The sequence below is a fragment of the Dendropsophus ebraccatus genome, chromosome 7, assembly GCF_027789765.1.
Source record: "Dendropsophus ebraccatus isolate aDenEbr1 chromosome 7, aDenEbr1.pat, whole genome shotgun sequence".
NCBI classification, from domain to species: Eukaryota; Metazoa; Chordata; class Amphibia; order Anura; family Hylidae; genus Dendropsophus; species Dendropsophus ebraccatus.
The window spans coordinates 119,404,933-119,428,720 of record NC_091460.1 but is presented as its reverse complement, the minus strand read 5'-3'; the positions used below and the strand labels follow the sequence as shown (position 1 = coordinate 119,428,720).

The 23,788-nt window shown below is 44.5% G+C and overlaps 1 protein-coding gene across 2 annotated transcripts in view; it reads right to left on the bottom strand.

Annotated features, from left to right (window-relative positions):
* The window catches only part of MMRN1 (multimerin 1), a 60,240-nt gene that overhangs the window by 5,581 nt on the left and 30,871 nt on the right, over positions 1-23,788 (bottom strand). The window contains exons 2-6 of one of the 2 annotated variants that reach the window (XM_069978325.1): positions 22,667-22,786; positions 20,590-20,696; positions 9,320-9,421; positions 6,185-6,370; positions 589-2,553 (exon numbers count right to left, since the gene is read on the bottom strand). In XM_069978325.1, the coding sequence (XP_069834426.1) occupies positions 589-2,553; positions 6,185-6,370; positions 9,320-9,421; positions 20,590-20,696; positions 22,667-22,786 (2,480 nt within the window). The remainder of the gene's footprint in view (positions 1-588; positions 2,554-6,184; positions 6,371-9,319; positions 9,422-20,589; positions 20,697-22,666; positions 22,787-23,788) is intronic. The other variant, XM_069978326.1, reaches the window with a different exon arrangement.

Here is a 23,788-nt window from a genome sequence, read left to right as displayed (position 1 = left end):
CCCTGACCCTAGCCACAGTACCGATAGAAAACCTATACAAACACCAAGTAGAACATACAAACTCTATGCAAATGGTGTCCATGGTCAAATTAGAGCCCAAGCCCCCAATGCTGCAAGGTGTCAGTGTCAAAAGGATACTCCGGCGAAAGTCTTTTTCTTTCAAATCAACTGGTTTCCGAAAGTTATATAGATTTGTAATTTACTTCTATATAAAAATCGCAAGTATTCTAGTACTTATCAGCTGCTGTATGTCCTGCAGGAAGTTGTGTATTCTTTTCAGTGTGACACCTCTGCTGACATCTCTGTCCGAGACAGGAACTGTCAAGAGCTGTAGCAAATCCCCGTAGAAAATCTCTCCTGCTCTGCACGGACTGGAAAGAATCCATCCACTTCCTGCAGGACATACAGCAGCTGATAGTACTGTAATACTGGATACTTTTAAATAAAGGTATATTACAAATCTATAAAAACTTTTTGAAACCAGTTGATTTGAAAGAAAAAGATTTTCGCCGAAGTACCCCTTTAACCCCTAAGCTACCATTCTTTCCTTCCATTGTAATCAAACAAATGCTGTAATACATCACTCACCTTGATCTGCTATATCAGTGTTTCTCTGGCTACGCCCAATGACAGATGGAGTTGGATTTACCATAATTTTTTTCGGTGGAACTTTCTTTACCGGAGGCTTCATCTGTTTTTGAAGCTTGGCAATATTACTTCTTACATCAGATAGTGAATTGTCCACATAGGAGGTCACATTGGACAAGACGGTTTCTATTTTAATTTCCATTAAGGAACGAATCAGCTCCTCAAAACCTTTCTGCAACTGTGTAATATTTAGCTGGGCAGCTTTAATCAAACGGGGGACACTGTCATTGACCTTTTTGACAGTAATAAAAACAGTTTGACACAAGACCTTTGCCTCGTTGGCCGTTTTATTTAGTTGCGGTATACTCGACGAGATTCGTACAGACTTAAACTCGAGGGCTTTAAGTCTTGCGTTTACGTCCTGTTGGGCATTGCCTTTCGAGACATCTGTTTCATCCTTTCTGGTTTTTGGAAGAAGAGTAGGCTTAGCCAGGATCATATTTACTTTGGATTCCATACTTTGCACCTGTGACTGGCAGTTGTTCGCCTTCATTTCGGAAAGTTGCAGTTTTTCCTCCATATGGGTCACGTTTTGTCGATTTTGCTCCAATATGACTTGCATGGCATTTATTTTTTGAGACAGATCAACATAAGTCAACAAGTTGATGTTATTTTCATTCGATGCCCTAGCATAATGTATTCTACTTTCACCATCCTCTTGACCCAATCCTGATGCTCTGACAAGGTCCTGCAAGGTTTCGTTCAGCTGTGCAATGGTCGATATAAGCTTTTCAAGTTTCTCAGTAGTTGCATTGTTGTAGAGATCAGCTACATTTTCCATGTCCGATATAGTTGACCTTGTTACAAAATTATCATGGATAGAATCGACAGCATTATTTATTATATCCATAGTGCTATTAAGACCATCTTCAGCTTCCGTAAAGCACTCGTTAAGGCGCTGTTCAAACATCTGCGCCTGAGCTTCAGCTTTGCTACGAAGTTCCTCCTGCCCTTTCGCAAGTTCTTGCATTCTCGAACCCAGATCATGGAGATATTTCGAAATATTCTTAATCTGGTTGTTGACGTCACCTATATCCGCCCTATGTTCGTATTCGGTTGTCATGCTAAATGGCGCGCCTCTTTCTATTAAAGGTTGCAGGATTTCCATGTCGTAACACAGGTCGCTTATTTGTTCGTTCATCTTATCAATCTTGTCATCCAGGGGGAGGACGACGTCAGAGACGGTTTTGTTTAGGACGTGCATGTTCTCTTCGGCTCCCTGTAATTGCTTCTGAAAATCGTTCTTACAGGATGAAAATCTGTCTTCGCAGGCTTTCTCGATCGATTGCTTCTGAAGATCCAACATTATTGTGAGGTTATTGATTTTGCCGTCTTGTGAATTGATATCATCATACAGTTGTAGCATCATTAAATTCTGTTTTTTTAATCTTTCTTGCAAAGTGGTGAGATATTCAGTTATGTTATCATGCACGGGGCTGTTTTCTACTGAAACTGTTGGTTCCTTTGTATGTTCCTCCGTTAACATTTGACTGTGAATTTCCTTTATCTTGTTCAATGTGTTATTCAAAGTTTCAAAGTAGCCCCTGTTTCTGAATTTCTCATGTTCTAATTCCTTCTCTAGCGCCGAATGTTTTTTCTCCATTTCCTTGAAAGAAGTTGTGCAAACAAAAGCTGTGTTTTTTAAAGTCTCTACTCGGTTTTTAAGTTCCACCACATCATCCATTGTGGCCTTGTTCTCCTCTTCTAATATACACTTTTCATGGGTCAAAATTAGAGTGTGATTCAATGTTTTTACAAATTCCTTGGTCTTTTCAACTTCGAGAGATATTTCAGACATACTTTTATACAACTGAGCTACTGTTTCCTTCACGTCAACTTGCATCAACGTCAGCTGCTCCTTAACTATTTCTTTTACTACTTCGGAAATACTCTTCGATTTCAAATCTAAAATAAAAAAAATAAAGCTCATTTATTAGCTCCAGATTTAATTTTAGGCTATGTTCACACTATCTAAAACAATGGCCCTATTTCATAAAAACAGCCGTTGTTTGCATTGGGGGAGATTTATCAAACATGGTGTAAAGTGAAACTGGCTCAGTTGCCCCTAACAACCAATCAGATTCCACCCTTCATTCCTCACAGACTCTTTGAAAAATGAAAGGTGGAATCTGATTGGTTGCTAGGGGCAACTGAGCCAGTTTCACTTTACACCATGTTTGATAAATCTTCCCCATTGTTTTTACAAAGTGTGAACCTGGCCTTAATTTGTGTGCTTTATTGTTTTCAACTGCAGCAAAGTTTTAGGCTTTTGTGCTTTTGCCTTTTTCTCGTGTTTAAAAGGACATAGCGTTTGCACTTTTTTATCTACAGACCCACATGAGCCCTGCAAAACCTTGGGGTTTTCGCCATTCACCCTGTGGTAAAACTAACATGTTATCTATGTTCCTCAAGTCAGTACTTGATCAGCATGTTATGCCTTATCCTATGGATAGGGGCAACAAGTTCAGATGGAAATATCCCTATAAATATAATACTTTCCAAGTATGTAGGCATCAACTTTTTTCTTTGATTTAGATATTTGTTCAGTATTCATTGTAGGGACTGAACTACCACAGTAGCAGCCATAGCGGCTGCTATGGGGCCCATGACATCAGGGGGCCCAACAGGGCTGGCCTCCTAGTTTAAAAGTTTGCCGGGCCCAGCAACTCAGTATACTCCTGCCTATCATCCTAGTCACGGGCTCTATACAGTAAGCTGGATAACTCCCTGCTTACTATACAGAGACTGTGAATACTGTATTGAAACAGTGATTATGACAGACAGGAAGATGTAGAGAGGCAGACCCCCCTCCCCTGAACCCCTGGACCGCTTCCTCACCTTCTCACTATGAGCTCAGGCTTCTTTCTGCTTCCCTCTCATGTCGTAGCAGAAGAGGAGGGGTGGAGAAGCCGAACACTGACAGCTGCTGCTGCAGGGGAAAAGGTGTGACTGTAACCCACCTGAACACCCTGGACCTTCCCTATATAACAAGTTAGTATACTTGTGTGTATGTATATGCACATGTGTGTATCTACTGTATGTAATGTGCTTATTTGTGTGTTTGTATATGTGCAGGTGTGTACTGTACTGTATGTAGTGTGCCTGAAACTGACAGAAATGTACCATTAGGGAAAATGACACATAGACAAAAGTGTTGAAAGTGTACAGTTTATATTTTTCTACTGAGTTCCAATAAAAAAAAAAACATCTGCTTACAGCTGTTATTTACCCATAGGCCATGTTTACACATTGTATGAATATTGGCCGTTCATTGACCCTGCCGGGTCAAACAACAGCGGTAGTCGGAGATGTCTGAGATTTGAATTTGAATGCGGGCACAATCGGGTTCTAGATTTGTAAGTGCTTGCGCTTTTTTCCATTTTTTTCTTTGTGTGCCATGCCCTTGTATGCCTCATTTCTTAATTTTTTATTTGTGACTTGGCACATGGCAAACCAGTGACAGGCAGACAAAAATGACTTCATAAAAATCCCTCAAGACAATTGAGTCTCATTTGTGTACTCCGGAGAAATTGTTTTTGTTCTACACACACACATATATATATATATATATATATATATATATATATATATATATATATATATTAATATATTATATATATATATATATAGATATATATATATATAGATATAGATAGATAGATAGATAGATAATATTTCAAATGAACTGGAGTCAGAAAGTTATACAGAATTGTAAATTGCTTTCCCACCTACACTGATCGTATTTTAATAAAATAAAATAAAAAATCTTAAAATCATATCAGCTGCTGTATGTCCTGCAAAAAACTGTGTATTCTTTCCAGTCTGACACAATGCTCTCTGCAGCCAACTCTGTCTCATTCAGGAACTGTCCAGAGCAGGAGAGGTTTTCCATAGGAATTTTCTTCCACTCTAGACAGTTCCTGTCATGGACTGAGGTGGCAGCAGAGAGCTCTTTGTCAGACTTGAAATGAAACACCACTACCTGCAGGACATACAGCATCTGATTGTTTGTTTTCAAAGTACCCTTTAACCCCTTCAAGACCTAGCCCATTGATGCCCGGCTGTCCGGGTCAAATTAATGCAATGTTCCTCCTCACCTTCTAAGAGCCATATTGCTTTTATTTTCCACCTACAGGGATGGTTGGGGTGTCATTTTTCGCGCCATGATCTCTAGTTTTTATTAGTGCCATATTGGTGTAACAGAAAAATTTGTATTGCTTTTTATACATTTTTTTTCTGATATATAATTTTTAAAATATCAGCAATCCTGTGTTTTGTTTTTTTTTTTTTCCTTTACGCGGTCCACCGTGCAGGTGAAATAATGTAAAATTTTAATAGATTGGACAATTCCACACTCTACGATATACTGTATAATATGTTTGGTTTTTTTTTTTTTTATATTTTTATTTTTATAATGGGCAAGGTGGTATTTGAAACTATTATTGGGGGGGGGGGGTGTTATAAGGGTTTTTTTACACTTACTTTCTCTTTAAAACATGCAATCAATAGATTGCATATACTGATCTATGCTATGCCATAGCATAACATAGATCAGTGTTATCGGTGATCTATGTATAAAGCCTGCCTGAGAGCAGACTCTATACATACAGTAGATGGCCGAACCGACAGGACGGAGGAAAGTGGACTACCCCCGCCCGTCGGCCCAAGCGATCCCGATCACTCAGTGACTGAAGCTTGTTCTGTCATTGAGTACCTTAAACACTGTGATCGCTATAGATCGCGATATTTAAGAGGTTAATTGCAAGCAGCTGCTGGATCGCAGCTGCCTCTCATTACCTCCAGCCCCAGACACACTGATGTGCGGGACCGCTCTCACTGCTGCGTGGCCACACACATCTACATCCCCTTCAATCAGGAACGTATATATACATTCCTACTGCACGGGGTATGTGCAGTAGGAACGTACATACACAGATTACTGACGTAAAGGGGTTAATATACATAACTGTAGCTGCAAAATTGGACTGGTTTAGCCCTTAGGGTCCATTTACACAGAAAGATTATCTGACAGATTATCTGCCAAAGATTTGAAGCCAAAGCCAGGAACAGACTATAAACGGAGATCAGGTCATAAAGAAAAAGCCTGAGATTTCTCCTCTTTTGAAATCCATTTCTGGCTATGGTAAAGTATTAACAATGCACCTCCTCATTGTCACTGCTCCTTTCTATTAGCCAGTTTAGATAGAAGGTCTGTTACTTTTCCTTTTAGAACAGGTGACATGCACATTAGCTCTCAAGAGCCAATTATTAGCCACTTTAACTATGTGTTTATTTATCTGTTTGTTTAGTAGTTTTTCTGCTTGTTTGTTTGCTTTTTATTTTTATACATAAATGACCTCTCCTCTTCACTGTCACCAAGGTCATGTTCTAAAAAACTTACAAAAGAAATGTTAACAATGTCTTCATATAGAATTCAGATTCAGTACATCACATAAACCTAAATTGTCTTTTTCTTTATAGAAACAGTTCCATTTATAGAGACACACAATTGTAGCCAGTTTTTATTCCTATTTACCTTTCAGGACTGATGGCAGATTTTTCTCCTTATCAGCTTCATTGATTTTCTCTTCCAGAGAATACAGTGTTCTATGTACATTGTTCAGACTCGATGATATATTTTCAGCATTTCTTTGGAGAAAGATTAGCTTCATCTCTTGGTTGTAAATCTGATCAGTCAGTTTTTGCTGCAGTGCTTCATATCATGTTGTAGAACAATAAAACAAAAGCTATTAGTTTAATATAATGGATCTCGAAACTCTCACAGAATCATTGACAGCCATTCTCTGGCTTTATCCTTATCTCTATATAAATTTAGCGGGGCCTTTGCTGAAGTGTTTGTGCAGAGATAAGTGATGGATGATTGTCTCTGACAAGCGAGTAAGATATTTGAAGGTACTTATGCTTGAGCAATTGCTAACAAACTACTGACAAAAACATTGGGAAAAACCGAGGCGTTAAAAAACACATAGGGGGACACTTATCAAGGGTTTTGCGACTATTTTTAGGTGAATAATTGGATTTTACGCCAATTTTTTGTCTAAGTTCTATTTATGAACCGGTTTTCGACAGGTCAAATATTTTTTAGATGACACTTTAAAAAAAAAAAAAAAAAAATCTGTTTTGAGTATTCACCCAAAAGTTTGCATAATCCCGGATTAGCTCCCAATTTATCATTTGCGACTTTTTAAAAAGTCACACAAACAGATGCAGGCCTACGTCTGGTCAGTAACAGGTAAATATGCTTGTGCAATTTTTGCTTTTTTGTGACTTTTTCTGCAACTTTTTTTTGTAACTTTTTACTTCACTATGGCAGTGCTCCATTTTAATAAATTTAGGGCTGACCATAGTGGCGTGCATGTATGAGTCTGTCCAAGACTGATCACTCTTGTCCAGTGAAAGAAGTACCATGTCCATCACAGTAATAAGGTGTTCCCAAACATCACATAGCCTCAACAGCTTCCTAAGGGGCCTATTCCACGGAGCGATAATCGTCCGAATCGGCCCGATTCTAATGATTATCGCTCCGTGGAATAGAGACAGCGATCAACCAATTCACATTCACATTCTCTCTATGTTAGTGTTACCGTCATTAAAAATAACTAGAGATGAGTGAACCTCGAGCATGCCCGAGTCCATCCGAACCCGAACTTTCGGCATTTGATTAGCGGGGGCTGCTGAAGTTGGATAAAGCCCTAAGGCTATGTGGAAAACATGGATATAGTCATTGGCTGTATCCATGTTTTCCAGACAACCTTAGAGCTTTATCCAAGTTCAGCAGCCCCAGCTAATCAAATGACGAATGTTCGGGTGTGGATGGACTCGAACCCGAACCTGGTTCGCTCATCTCTAAAAATAACCTTTGGCATGTCACCAGGCATGAGACCCACTGTGTTTAGGAAATATAGTGGAAGAGAAAGCACGGCAGCAGTCCAATTCACTTCCCTTCTGGTCAGCTAATTCCAAAATTGTACATTGTCAGAATTTGTAGCCGCACCGGAGTTGATCACCCTGGTTCTGAGTCTTCTCCCCGGCTATATCTCCTGATCCCAGCAGGTCTCAGCAGTAAGACCAATTGCAATCAATAACTTTTGACATGCCTGATGACATATCAAAAGATATTTTTAACAATAGTGACTCTTTAAAGCCAATTGGTAAGAGTTTCTGATGGCCTCTTCAGCTTATTTAAAAAGGAAAGAAATAGAAGTGGAGATACCAGCAATGAGATAATGGTTGCATTGGGGTCATGCTTCCTGCTGGCTGAGGGAGCAAAGTGGAAATGCATAACAGGTATTCCAAGCCAAATAATGCTTTGAAGTGTCAGTGTCGTTATAAATTTTAAAATCTAAATCAACAGTAGATGTGATATAAAGCAAGTTTTAAATTTACACTTTTTTTTCTTTTTTTTTAAGTTCACACGGAGAAGAAGGCACTTCCTGTTTTCTGGCTCAAAGAGTCAGAAAACAGGAAGTCCAGTGTTTCCTAGACTATCTGAGCGCTCACAGAGAAGGCAGTCATGTGATTGGTGGTCACAGTTAGCTGTGACTCTCTGTACTGTACAGAATTCCTGAGTTTAGTGTTTTTTTTCAACCAGCACAAGTCAGAAAATCTTCCTTCAGGAGACTGGACCTGTATTTCAGCTTTGTTTTACAGCATGATAACAAAAATAATGAATGTGAATTGCAAACTTGCTTTTTTTCACATCTACTGTTGATTTAGATTTTGAACGTTATAATGACAGTGACACTTTAAGGGGGTATGTGGTGGTGGTGGTGGTGTTGTTGATGATTAATTATATGTTCCTGAGAAGTGTCACAAAAAATCTTAGTAAGTATATCTGTATTTATGAAGTAAGTAAGTAAAAGTTGAGGGCGCTTCATCATCAGATGAAGCGCTCATGCGCGTGAAATGGCCCTCATGTGTGTGTTGTACATGTAGGATTGTGGCGTCTGCCGTCCCATGATATGTGTCAACTAAAGGTTTTAACCGTGTTGAAATAAAGAAGTATCGCAATGATCCGGTGTGATTTGATTGCAAGTCCACAGTAGATCCAAGGCCTATTAAGGGCTATATGGTAGCAGTGCCGGTGATTGTTCTACTCCCCGTGTTTATATCTGTATTTATCCAATGTACACTTGATCCTAAATGTACAGATACTTGAGCATAGTGTTGCAGAAAGTGAAAGTAGAGTAAATGGTTGCTTGGGTAAATTACATAATCTGTGCTATGAATGGGAAAAAAGACCCCAAAATCTTGGAAGACTTTCAAGAGGAGTAGAAGCTGTTATAAAGGGGAGATCAACTCCATATTAATGCCCATGGATATAGAAAAGGGTGTCCTAAAGTCTCATGTTAGTTTGATGTGTAGTGTAGACTTTTGCCCAATTAGTGAATGTACATATATATTACAGTTTATCTATAATGAACAACCTGCATGGATTATTGATTATTATTACTAAAGGTTGGGTCTCAACACAACCACATTCACTATCTGTAGCTGCATTGTAGGCAAAGCGTCCCTTTAATCTTTGTCTGTCATGAACAATCTCTAATAAGAGACCATGGCCTATACCATGGCCTATAAAATGTTTATACATTTTTTTTTTTTTTTTACATAGAATCGTTAGTTACTATGTAGTTACTAATAGGTTTACCTGGGTCATATGTCGATGTTCTCTTATCTCCCGAATCTACTGCATTTACGGCAAGACTGCTTTCTGCTTGGCTCCTATGCATCTGTTGTTGAAGCTGTGGAGCTAAAACCAAAGTAATATCATTCATTTTACTATGTAAATCAGTAGACACAATAGGGATGGGGGCTTATATAAACTGGCATCTCATACGATGGTCCAGCGATGCATGGGCACGTAATATTTATGTAGAGGCACATCAGAGCGGCCAATAAGCCATTATTGAAGCGACATTTCGTTGTTGTTTTTTTTCTACTTTCCCCCACCCCAGCAGATGTTTTTTTTAAATTATATATATATATATATATATATATATATATATATATATATAAAACACACCTGGCTGTTGTACGTTTAACAATAAAAGGTCAGGTTTTTTTTACAATACTTGAAAGACATACAGTATGGGCCAGATTGGACATACGCAACAACTTGGTAGGGGTTTGAATTGAGAATTTGGCCTCTGAAACGTTTATCTTGATTTTTTTTAAGCCATTCAGAGTCGGACATTGTTTTGTGTCCAACACGACTCTTTGCCCCTATTTAACCACCCAGTCTCTCCTCACTACTCTTCTTCCCCTGTCCGAACTATCATTCTGCATCATCCAGCCCACCCCTTTTAATAATAGTCAATGGAGGGGCTCTGGAGCGTAGTTTGCCTCAACTAACAGCGTGGGACCGATGCCAAGAAGTAAGGTGACACATATACCTTCCTCCTCAGTGTTCTGGGCACTATAGGGGGCTTACAGCAGGTTAGAGTCGGCTAACCTGCTGAAAGTTCCCCTTTAAATAACTACTCAGCATTTCTTAGTGTAACGCCCGGAGTAGTGGATCCACTGGACCGGCACCAGCGATGGCACAAACCTCACCAGGGAGCGGAGTCTAAGGGGCCGCTGGTTTTCACCAGAGCCCGCCGCAAGGCGGGATGGACTTGCTGCGGCAGGCGACCCCCAGGTCGCTACCCCTGGCTTGGTTGCTGGTGTCGGCAGGCGAGGCGTGGCAGGAGATGGCACAGGCAATAGTCTGCAGATGAGAGAGCACGTGACAGGCTGGACACAGGAACAGGTGGAGTGACAGGGGAACAGGAACCAGGAACAGGGACTAGGGACCAGGTAACGGACAGGACTCAGGAACAGGGACTAGGGACCAGGTAACGGACAGGACACAGGAACAACAGGGAGCTGGGCCAAACGCTATGGGAAGCATGTAGAGGCTCCAACACCTGTAGTGGGGCAGGGCTGGAATAAATAGGGAGTGATTGGTGCAACTGGCCAATTAGGTGCGGACTGGCCCTTTAAATCTGAGACAGCCGGCGCGCGCGCGCCCTAGGAGGCGGGGACGCGCGCGCCGGCCGGCACAGACGGAGGCAGGAGCGGGACCAGGTAAGGCGCCCCCCGGGGCCGAACATGTAGCAGCGCCGGGTCCCTGCACCGGGACCCCGGCAGCTGCATGAGATGGGGGGAGGTCGCGGCGGCGGCCCGGAGCATGGGACGCCGCCGCGGCCGTGACAGTACCCCCCCCCTTTGGCCTCCCCCTCTTTCTAACCTGCAGGAACCTTTTGATGAGATCTTGGTCCAGGATGTTAGCCTCGGGTTCCCAGGACCTCTCCCCAGGACCAAATCCTTTCCAGTCCACCAGGAAGAACCTTCTCCCTCTGACAGTCTTCATGGCCAGAATGTCCTTAACAGCGTAGACGTCGTCAGAGACGGCTTGAGGAGTACAGAACGAAGATCTATCGGAGAACCGGTTCAGGACCACTGGTTTTAAGAGGGAAACATGGAAGGAGTTCGGAATCCGCATAGTGGGGGGTAGGCGGAGTTTGTAGGTGACAGGGTTGATGCGTCTTAGCACCGAGAAAGGACCGAGGAATCGAGGACCCAACTTGTAGCTGGGGATCTTGAGTCGGACATATTTGGCCGAGAGCCAGACTTTGTCACCTGGGAGAAAATTCGTGGCAGGTCTCCTCTTCTTATCAGCCTGGTCCTTCATGCGTTCAGAGGCTTTGAGTAAGGACTGTCGAGTTTGTTCCCAGATCGATTGCAGGTCAGATAACAACTCCTCCACGGCTGGGACTTCAGAGGATGGAGAGAGAGGCAGAGGAGGACGAGGATGATGCCCGTAGACCACATAGAAAGGGGACTTGCCTGTGGAAGTCGAGTCCAAATGGTTATATGAGAATTCTGCCCAGGGGAGTAGATCGGACCAGTTGTCTTGGCGGCTTGAAACAAAATGGCGTAGGTAGTTGCCCAGAATCTGATTGACTCTCTCCACTTGCCCGTTAGTTTGAGGATGATAGGCCGATGAGAAGTCCAGCTTCACTTGGAGTTGCGAGCATAGGGCACGCCAAAATTTAGAGACAAATTGGGAGCCTCGGTCGGACACAATGTGAAGAGGAAGTCCATGCAGGCGAAAGATGTGTCGGAAGAACAACTGAGCCAGACGAGGAGCAGAGGGCAGACCAGGAAGGGCCACGAAGTGAGCCATTTTAGAAAAGCGGTCCGTCACCACCCAAATAACTGTATTGCCCGCAAATGGAGGTAGGTCAGTGATGAAATCCATCCCAATGTGGTGCCAGGGATGATCCGGGACTGGCAAGGGCAATAGTAGGCCGGCAGGTCTTAGACGGGGAGATTTATTCCTGGCACAGACTGCACAGGAAGCCACAAAATCCTTGACATCCTGGAGGAGATTGGGCCACCAGTAGTGACGGGAGATCAATTGCCCGGTCTTTTGGGCTCCTGGATGCCCGGCTACCAAAGAGGAATGCCCCCACTTCAAGATGCGTTTACGGAGTGCGGGGCGCACATAAGTCTTCCCGGGAGGCAGTCTCTGCAGAGCAGAAGTGGCAACTGGTACTAGGCGGTCGGGAGGTATTATGTGACGAGGAGATTCCTCTTGCCCCATGACATCGGATGCTCGGGATAATGCATCGGCCTTTAGGTTCCTCTCGGCTGGACGGAAGTGGATGGTATAGTTGAACCGAGAGAAGAAGAGGGGTCAGCTGTAGCATTTAAACATTACAAAGAAGTCAACAAAACCTGTAAAAATGTAATAAAAGCAGCAAAAATTCACAATGAAAGGCAGGTAGCTATAGAAAGCAAAAGAAACCCCAAAAAATTCTTCAAATATATTAATGCAAAAAAACCAAGGTCAGAGCATGTAGGACCCCTAAATAATGGTGAAGGGGAATTAATAACTGGGGATCAGGAGAAAGCTGAGTTACTTAATAAGTTCTTCAGTTCTGTATATACAAAAGAGGATGGAGCTGTGGTGGGTGGGGCTAGTACTACGGTGGGTGGGGCCAGTACTGGGGCCAGTAATGTACTGAACTGGTTTACTATAGATATGGTCCAAGATAAATTAAACAAACTCAATGTAACCAAAGCTCCAGGGCCTGATGGATTGCACCCCAGAGTTCTTAGGGAACTCAGTTCTGTAATTTCACTACCCTTGTATGAAATATTCTGTGATTCTTTGCTTACTGGTATTGTGCCGAGGGACTGGCGTAAGGCAAATGTAATGCCGATCTTCAAAAAGGGCTCTCGAACTTCCCCAGGTAACTATAGACCCGTAAGCTTAACGTCCATTGTGGGGAAACTATTTGAGGGGCTTATAAGGGACTACATCCAGGAATATGTAGTGGCTAATAGTATTATAAGTGATAACCAGCATGGCTTTACTAAGGACAGAAGCTGTCAAACCAACCTGATATGTTTCTATGAAGAGGTAAGTAGAAGCCTGGATGGCGGCGCGGCTGTGGATATCGTGTACCTGGATTTTGCAAAAGCGTTTGACACAGTTCCTCATGGACGTCTGATGGGTAAGTTAAATTCTATCGGTTTGGAAAATTTAATGTGTAACTGGATTGAAAACTGGCTTAATAATCGTACCCAGAGAGTGGTGGTCAATGATTCCTACTCCGAATGGTCCCCGGTAATAAGTGGTGTACCCCAAGGGTCAGTACTGGGCCCTCTTCTGTTTAACTTGTTTATTAATGATATTGAGAATGGAATTAACAGCAATGTTTCTATCTTTGCAGATGACACCAAGCTTTGTAGTACAGTACAGTCTATGGAGGATGTGCAGATGTTACAGGATGACTTAGACACACTGAGTGTTTGGGCGTCCACTTGGCAAATGAGGTTTAATGTGGATAAATGTAAAGTTATGCACCTGGGTACTAATAACCCACATGCATCATATGTCCTAGGGGGAGTTACTCTGGGAGAGTCGCTGATGGAGAAGGATCTGGGTATACTTGTAGATAATAGACTACAGAACAGCACACAATGTCAGTCAGCTGCTTCTAAGGCCAGCAGGATATTGTCATGCATTAAAACAGGCATGGACTCACGGGACAGGGATATAATATTACCGCTTTATAAAGCTTTGGTGCGGCCTCATCTGGAGTATGCCGTCCAGTTTTGGAATCCGATTCATAAAAAAGATGTTCTAGAGCTGGAGAGGGTACAAAGACGGGCAACTAAACTAATAAGGGGAATGGAGCATCTTAGTTATGAGGAGAGATTAAAAGAATTACATTTGTTTAGTCTGGAGAAGAGACGTTTAAGGGGAGATATGATTAATTTATTTAAATATATAAATGGCCCCTACAAGACATATGGGGAAAAGATCTTCCAGGTAAAACCCCCTCAAAGGACAAGGGGGCACTGCCTCCGCCTGGAGAAAAAAAGGTTCAATCTCCAGAGGCGACAAGCCTTCTTTACCATGAGAACTGTGAATCTGTGGAACAGTCTACCACAGGATCTGGTCACAGCAAAAACAGTAGAGGGCTTCAAAACAGGGCTAGACAAGTTCTTAGACCAAAATAATATAAATGCATATGTATAGAACCTATCACCCCTCCCCCTTCCCTGTATCCATCCCCTCCTTGGTTGAACTTGATGGACATGTGTCTTTTTTCAACCGTATTAACTATGTAAGAGGGACCACCGAGCCTGCCTGGGGTTGAGGCGTTGAGCCGATTGGAGGTAGAGGAGGTTCTTGTGGTCCGTGTAGATGTTAACCGGGTGTTTAGCCCCCTCTAATAGATGACGCCACTCCTCCAGTGCCAACTTAATGGCCAGGAGTTCACGGTCCCCAATGGTATAGTTCCTCTCGGCAGGGGAGAAAGTCTTAGAGAAGAACCCACAGGTTCTGGTCTTGCCTGATGTGTCCCTTTGCGAGAGAACGGCTCCTGCGCCCACAGAAGAAGCATCGACCTCGAGAGAAAACGGCCTGGAGACATCCGGGCGGACCAGAGCAGGAGCAGAGGCAAAGGCAGACTTGAGGCTATTGAAGGCTTGTTCGGCCTCTGGAGGCCAACGTCTGGGGTCCGCCTTCTTTTAGTGAGAGCCACTATGGGTGCGACCAGGGTAGAGAAGTGAGGGATGAATTGCCGATAATAGTTGGCGAAGCCAAGGAAACGTTGGATGGCTCTAAGTCCCACAGGGCGTGGCCATTGAAGGACAGCTGCGAGCTTGGCTGGATCCATTTGTAGACCCTGGTCGGAAACGATATAGCCAAGAAATGGAAGACTGCGCTGATGAAAAACACACTTCTCTAGCTTGGCGTATAGATGGTTAGCCCGTAGTCTTCGTAGGACTTGACGCACTTGTGCCACATGAGTCTGCTGGTCCGGGGAGAAGACCAAAATATCGTCCAAATAGACAATGACGCAGACATAGAGGAGGTCTCGGAAGATATCGTTCACGAATTCCTGGAAGACCGCTGGGGCATTGCATAGGCCGAATGGCATGACCAGATATTCGTAGTGCCCATCTCTGGTGTTGAAAGCGGTCTTCCATTCGTCTCCTTTACGAATACGGACCAAGTTATACGCTCCCCTGAGATCCAGCTTGGAGAAGATCTTAGCACCACGAAGACGGTCGAATAGTTCAGGAATCAGCGGAAGAGGATAGCGGTTCTTAACGGTCACCTTATTCAGGCCCCGATAGTCTATACATGGGCGGAGGGAACCGTCCTTCTTCTGAACAAAGAAAAATCCAGCGCCAGCTGGAGACGTGGATTTACGGATGAAGCCCTTTTGTAAGTTCTCCTGGATGTAGGAGGACATGGCTTCAGTCTCGGGCACAGAGAGAGGGTATACTCGACCACGTGGAGGAGAAGCCCCTGGAAGAAGGTCTATAGGGCAATCATAGGCTCGATGAGGTGGTAGTGAGTCCGCCTCCTTGGCCGAGAAAACATCGACAAAGTCTTGATAGTCCTCTGGTAGCCCGGATAGAGGCTTGACATTAGCAGGTGACCTTGTAGAGCACTTGGATTGAGGGGATCTCAGACACCGGTTATGACAGTCCTGGCCCCAGCTGAGAACCTCCCCAGTTCTCCAGTCCAGCCTAGGGGTATGGAATTGCAGCCAAGGAAGACCCAGCAGGAGGTTGGAAGAGGAATGGCGCAAGACATAGAAGGAGATCTTCTCCTGATGTAAGGCTCCCACCTGGAGGACTAGGGGTGCCGTCTGGCTGTACACCGCTTCGGTAAGAACCTCCCCCGTAACCGAAGAGATAGACCGGGGTTGGGCTAGCTGGATCACGGGTAGCCGCCATCTTTGGACCAACGAAGCAGAGATGAAACTGCCAGCAGAGCCAGAGTCGATGAGGGCAGTAGTCTGGAAAACTTGCCCAGAGGGTGTCTGGATGGAGACGGGCATAGTCAACCTTGGAGAGGTGGCATTCACACCTAGGGAGGCCTCTCCCACCGGACCTAGGTGCGGGCGTTTCCCGGACGCTGAGGGCGTTGGGGACATCTCTGTCGATAGTGATCCGCGCCACCGCAATAGAGGCAGAGATTCTGGTCCAGTCGACGGTTCCTCTCATCAGTCGTCAGGCGAACACGTTCCACCTGCATAGGAACCTCTGGAAGCGACTGGGACATAGGAGCAACAGGATTCTGGAACACCGGTGCCAGCCGAGGATGGCGACGGGGCAGACTCAGACGCCGTCCTTGCCGGACCTCCTCCTCTCTCTCGGAAAACCTGGTGTAGACTCTGGTAGCCAGTAGAATAAGATCGTTCAAGGAGGTAGGCAGATCCCGGGCAGCGAGCACATCCTTCACTTGGCTGGACAGGCCCTTTTTAAAGGTGGCAATCAGAGCGGCCTCATTCCAGTCTAGTTCCGCAGCCAGGGTGCGGAACTGGATGGCGTAATCACCAACGGAGGAAGTCCCTTGGGATAAATTGAGGAGAGCAGTCTCAGCCGAAGACGCACGGGCAGGTTCCTCAAAGACAGAGCGGAACTCGTCCAGGAAGATTCGAAAATTGGCAGCAACCGGATCATTACGGTCCCATAGTGGCGTGGCCCAGGCCAGAGCTCTTCCCTCCAATAGGCTGATAATGAAAGCCACTTTAGAGCGCTCGGTGGCAAACTGACTGCTTAAAAGTTCGATGTACATAGTGCATTGGGTCAGGAACCCTCTGCACAACTTGGGGTCACCTCCATATTTACTTGGGAGAGCCAGTCGTAGTTTTGAAGAGGCTGCCGGAGGTGATGACTGCTGAGCTGTGGTATGCTGTTGAACGGCTGCAGTCAGTTGTTGAATCAGCTGTGACTGTTGTTGAATCTGTTGAGCCTGTAGGGCGACCACTCGGGCTACCTCGCGGATATCAGGCACCTCGCCGGGATCCATGGTTGGAGCCTACTGTAACGCCCGGAGTAGTGGATCCACTGGACCGGCACCAGCGATGGCACAAACCTCACCAGGGAGCGGAGTCTAAGGGGCCGCTGGTTTTCACCAGAGCCCGCCGCAAGGCGGGATGGACTTGCTGCGGCAGGCGACCCCCAGGTCGCTACCCCTGGCTTGGTTGCTGGTGTCGGCAGGCGAGGCGTGGCAGGAGATGGCACAGGCAATAGTCTGCAGATGAGAGAGCACGTGACAGGCTGGACACAGGAACAGGTGGAGTGACAGGGGAACAGGAACCAGGAACAGGGACTAGGGACCAGGTAACGGACAGGACTCAGGAACAGGGACTAGGGACCAGGTAACGGACAGGACACAGGAACAACAGGGAGCTGGGCCAAACGCTATGGGAAGCATGTAGAGGCTCCAACACCTGTAGTGGGGCAGGGCTGGAATAAATAGGGAGTGATTGGTGCAACTGGCCAATTAGGTGCGGACTGGCCCTTTAAATCTGAGACAGCCGGCGCGCGCGCGCCCGAGGGGGCGGGGGCGCGCGCGCCGGCCGGCACAGACGGAGGCAGGAGCGGGACCAGGTAAGGCGCCCCCCGGGGCCGAACATGTAGCAGCGCCGGGTCCCTGCACCGGGACCCCGGCAGCTGCATGAGATGGGGGGAGGTCGCGGCGGCGGCCCGGAGCATGGGACGCCGCCGCGGCCGTGACACTTAGCAATCTCTGAAGCCCCCCTTTAGATGCTTCTTCTCTTAACTACCTTCATTAAATTGGGTCGTGATCCATGTCATTTTTCCCACCCCTTCCTCCTTTACCCTACTCCATTTACTAGACTGGGCTTCCTACAACCCCCTAACCTCTTCCCTATGGGCCAAATTTAGTTTAGTTATGCCGGGACTATGCTACTCTGGGTTCTATAGTCCCTCTTTTGACAAAGATTTTAATGTGTTGACTCCTGCACTTTGAATTGATCATCTATGGGATGTGCTGGAAAAGCAAGTCAATGCCATGGAAGTTTTATATCAAGAAAGTCCAACTTGAAACTTACAGGGCTTAAAAGATCTACTGTCACAGTTTTGGTGCCAGATACTAAGGAAGACCTTTGTTTTCATGCCATAACCCCTTAACGACAGCGGGCGTATATTTACGCCCTGCGGTCGTTAAGGACGTTCAGAGCGGGGCCGCGCGGCGGTCCCGGGTGCCGCTTGTAGCCCGGGACCGCAGGTATTAGCGGGCACGGTCCGATCACCGTGCCCGCTAATAGAGTAATCGGATGCAGCTGTCAAAGTTGACAGCTGCATCCGATTACCGTTTGCAGCGTCATTGAGCGATCTCCGCTACTGAAGCCGGCCGGGGACCGCTCCAAGATGGCGCCGTCCCCGCCCCGGCACTCGTTTACTTCCGGCTGCAGCAGCCGGAAGTAAACGAGTGCCTCTCTCATGGATCTCTGCAGCATAGCTATGCTGCAGAGATCTCTATGAGAGATCAAAGCACTTATACTAGAAGTCCCCTAGGGGGGCTTCTAGTTTATGTGTAAAAGTAAAAAAAAAGTGTTGTTATTAATAAAAAGCCCCCTCCCCTAATAAAAGTCAGAATCACCCCCCTTCTCCCAGGTTATTAATAAAAGTAAATAAATAAACAAACATGTTTGCTATCGCCGCGTGCGCAATCGCCCGAACTATTAATCACATTCCTGATCTCGCACGGTAAACGGCGTCAGCGCAAAAAAAATCCCAAAGTGCAAAATTGCGCATTTTTGGTCGCATCAAATCAAGAAAAATGTTAATAAAAAGCGATCAAAAAGTCGTATATGCGCAATCAAGGTACCGATAGAAAGAACACATCATGGCGCAAAAAATTACAAACACACAGCCCCATAGACCAAGGGATAAAAGTGCTATAAGCCTGGGAATGGAGCGATTTTAAGGATATTTGTAAACAATGGTTTTAATTTTTTACAGGCCATCAGATACAAGAAAAGTTATACATGTTATATATTGTTTTAATCGTAACGACTTGTGGAACATATATAACAAGTCAGTTTTACCCCAGGGCGAATGGCGTAAAAACACATATCCACTAAAAACAAAAATTCAGCCTGTCTTTGCAAAGTACAATTAGTGGCGCAAAAAATAAGGGCTCATATGGGTTTCTAGGTGAAAAAATGCAAATGCTATGGCCTTTTATGGACAAGGAGGAAAAAACGAAAAAGCAAAAATTAAAATTGCCCCGGTCCTTAAGGGGTTAAAGGGGTATTCAAAGTTAAACTAACATCCCCTATTCTGTGGATACGGGATAAGTGTCAGATTACAGGGCGTCTGACTGCTGGGACCCCCAGTGATCTCCATAACGTAGCGACTTTGTTTTGAAAGGGGAGGTGACTTGCACACACAGTATGTTTCTCTGCTGCATACATTGTCTGTAGAGCTGCCAAACTTGGCTTTATTTGACAGCTACATACATAATGTTTGACATTTATACCCTATCCTGAGGAATACTACTTTAGTGAGCCAATATTATTCTGGTTGATAGATGTAGGAGGGATGGCACTCTGGAGGTCGGTGGGGCTCGATGTAGAGTAGTATCCAGGAGAATGTAGAGAAGACCCGGCACTCACCAATTCGTTATCCTCTTTTATTATATTGCAGTATGCATCAGGTTAGGGTAAGGATGCATTTCAGACAATCATGGCCTTCATCAGCTAAGCTTAACTGATGAAGGCCATGCTTAGCCGAAACACGTCTTTACTGTAACCTGATGCATACTTGTCATGATCGTGCCTGAAAAGGCATCAGTGCCACCCTCTGCTGCGAAGATTCAACCTCTGCGCCAAAGACTGCGATTTTGGCCATAATCTTCCATTTATTCTGTGTTTTGTTTGCCTTGTTTTTGCCCTGTCTGAACTGTGTCTTATTTCTTCTGTTCTGCTAATTGTTTTCCCTGCCCCACCCGTGTCTGTGCTTCTAAGCTTCCCTGGTCATGTAACAGTTAACCTGCCTTGCCTCAGTGATTGACAGCTGGTCCCTCCAATCATCTTCTGTACTTGGTTCCTGGTGTGCTATTTAAGATTTCTGTTTCTGCCTGTGCCTTGCCGGTTATTGACTTTGTATCTGCCTGCTTGTGGTTCTGTTTCTGTGCTCCTCCTGAATTCAGCTTTGTATCTTTTGACCTCGCTTGCTTGCCACCTGCCCCTGACCATATTGCCTGTTATTTGACTACTCTTTTGGATCCTGATTTTGTCCCTTTGCTGCCAGACTGTTGTGACCCGGATTGCTGACTATTCTTTATTGTGTTTTGTCTGTCTGTCTTGTCTTTGTGTCCCACCTAGCCAGTGCAGGGACTGCCGCCCAGTTTATCGCCGCCATCTTAGGGCGGATTGTGGCAAGTAGGTAGAGGACAGTGGGCGGGGCTGAGCTTAGGGCTCACTGTCTTGTCTTGTCCTGCTGTCCGGTTCCTAACAATACTGCACTATAATAAATGAGCATAACCAATTGGTGAGTCACAGGTCTTCTTAATATTATGTTGGTGGCTTTAATTCCATAACCAATTAGTATATATTGAAAAAAAAGGGATATAAATGAGATCCAAACCTGTTACTTTACACTGCTCTCCGCTGTAGCCTGGGCAGCATTTCCATTCCAGTGATGTCACTATTTTATGTTTCAGTCTATAAACAGGCTGTGAAATCATTCGACTCCTGAGTATAAAGAGATTCTGAATTTAGGTGACAAAGTAAATAATAATAATAATAATAATAATAATAATAATAATAATAATAAATTTACCTACTTTAATATACTGAACAGAGACCAGGCCCATTTCACACCAGATTCTTTGGACTAAATATATTTAAAGGAGTCCGGTAGGAGGGTAAAAATTCATTCATAGAAAAGCCAATATGTTTACCACTCCTGGACCCACCTGCCATCTTCTACTGGGTTCCGGGTACATCATGACCCGGGCTCAACATCACAGATAAGTGGGATTTAGCCTGCTTAGCCATCAGTGACTGCAGCGGTATCCCACCCCAGTAACTGACTAAGCAGGGCATCTGTCAGCCGGGTCGTGACGTAGACGGAGGGCAGCTAAGACAATAGCCGGTGGGGTCCAGGAGCGGGATGTGGCTTTGCGTGGTTGCCGGTACAGGTGACTGTAACTTCTTTTTTTATTCTCCCCCAACCCTCTGTCCATAATGAATTTTTGACCCCCCACCTCGAATACCATTTGGTAAGTCATTGCAGCTTTCTTTATGGCCCTGCTGCTGCTTTCAATGACTCGAGGTCCAGGAAACATGAAAGTGATGTCAGTTTCCCTTAAAAAAATACACTTACATGGCTGAATAGAGAAAACTGTGACTATTTCTTAATGCAAGAAGGGTTAAACATGATAAATATGCCATTTCCCACCTTTGTTTCTAAGTTAATACCAAAAGTCCCAAGGTGAATTTTATTATTGCATTTATACTAATGGCCTAAAGTGTGACAGTGAGTTATTTGTTCATCACTTGAATATACGCTGCACAACCAGAGAAATAGCTTTTAGGGATCTGATGTGTTCATTTCTCTGAATCTCTGCCACTGCGCTTTTAGGACATCTGTCCCCATAGTCCATGTCTGTGAATAAATAACCCAAAGTTCCACTTCTACGATCAGCGACTGCTTTACTTGTCCAGAGTGATTATTTATATTACATGGAAAAATTTTCTCTAGGGTTAATTTATAAAAGGGATGCAAATGTAGCAGATTTATTATGCAAATTTGCTCAGGTAAAATCTACAGTGAAGTATAGTAGTAGACCATTGGATTTATTAAATTGTCATTCAAGAAAGAATATGCAAATAGCCCTTACACCACTTAGGCAAAGTGGTATCCCTTCAAGTCAGTGTTTCACTCCATTTAGGAGTCTTAGAGCATCGACTAGGGATGTATGCCAAGCCAGAAATCTCTATAGAAGGAAAGACTGCACATTTGCAGGGTTGTTGCCGCGGTCCCCATGGTGCAGAGCAGGGGGTTGAATGGGTAGTGAGAGGCCTATCGACGTGGGTTAAAGGGATACCACTTCTCCTTAAGGAGAATAAAAATGTGTGAAGACTTTGAGGCCACTGTGAATTCTGGTAAGAAAGGATATGCAAATAGCTCTCACACCACTTAGGCGAATTGTCATTGTCAGGCTATGTTCACACCACATATATTTTCATAAAACTACGGCCGTTGTTGACAACTGCAACAACGACCATGATTATTATGAAAATATAAGTGCCATTGCCGCCTTTGGAATCCCTTCCACAGTGTATACACATAGTATGCACTCCAGCCGGGATCCCTAGCAGGGCAGCGAGAAACTGACATGTCAGTTTTCTGCAGCCACTATTCATTGAATAGAGGCCGCAGAAAACCCTGTCAGTGCACACTGTGGAGTGAGCAGCTCCGGTCGCACGCCCCATAGTGTGCAGTGGGGAGTTCTGATGCGGGCGTACACAGATGCACCCACATCAGAACTGCAGTAGCGGGCAGGATGATTTTTTCTGAGATTGGCCATTTCGTTACCCAGCTGGGTCACGGAATGGCCGGTCTGATACAGAATGTGAACATAGCCTCATGCTGTACACATTGTGCACAATAATCTTATGATAAAGGAGTTGAACCTTACTTGATAGCGAGCACATACCTCACAGAGCATGCTCCTATATTCCAGGCACAGGGATTCGTTCCGCTAGATACATATGTTTGTGTGTTTTCCATTACAACAGAGGGTGAGAGTCTTGTATGAACATATGCACACCAGTTTCTGCAAAAATATTAAAAAATACTATTAATATTTAAAATAAATATATAAACCATATAAAATTTATTTATTTATTTTTTTAGAGATGAGTGAATCTACATTCTGCTCATCAGGCTGTGGGCTTTGAAGTCATCTCCCCTCCCTGCCGCTCCTTCGCGGGTGCTCGGAAAAGATGGATCCACTTCTCTCAGTTTCCCAGGACTGGATCTATCTTTTCCCAGCAGGAAGCGGAGCAGGCCGTAGCCTAATAAGCAGAATGCAGATAGGAATGCACATTTTTTGGATCGACATAGGACAATTATCGTTTAAGTTTGAACAATATAACAATTTTCCGCATGATAATCGCCCCATGTAATAGGGCCCTATACCTCCCCCTCTGCAGTTGGGCTCACATACCCTCACCCCCCCCCCCCCCATATTCAATGTACCTTATTGTACATCTTCTCACCCCTCCTTCCTCCCCTGCAGCTTGTGTTGAGCAGGTGGGGGCGGAGCATAACAAGTCTGGTACTGATTGGTTGATGCTCAGCCCCCCAATGTCAGGGATCTGGTCAGCTGACTGTAACTTATTTTTGGAGAAGGGCTTATATATTCCAAAAAGCCAGCAAAATGACCCAAGGTTTTATATTCAGGGTAGGTCTTTTCTTCTTTTTTAAGAAACACAGTATAATATATACTTATTATTCAGCCTGACCCATGATAGGAAGTCTTGGTTGAGGTTGAATAACTCTTTAAGTTTTGCTTTATATTTATTGACTGCATTCCAAGGAGAGAGCAATACAAAAAAAAAAAAAAAAAATTTGATGCACTGATTCCAATTGAGCTTTTACTTTCTCTCTATGCCTCCTGGGGGTTCATTATCAGGTTGACTATTTGTACTTCTCACTAAATAGCCAGATAGGCAGGAACATTATTGGTAAATGGGGTGTGAATGTTAGGCTTTGGGGATGTGATACCCCACCCCATTTTACGATAACACTATTTTTTTATAACAATTTATACTCT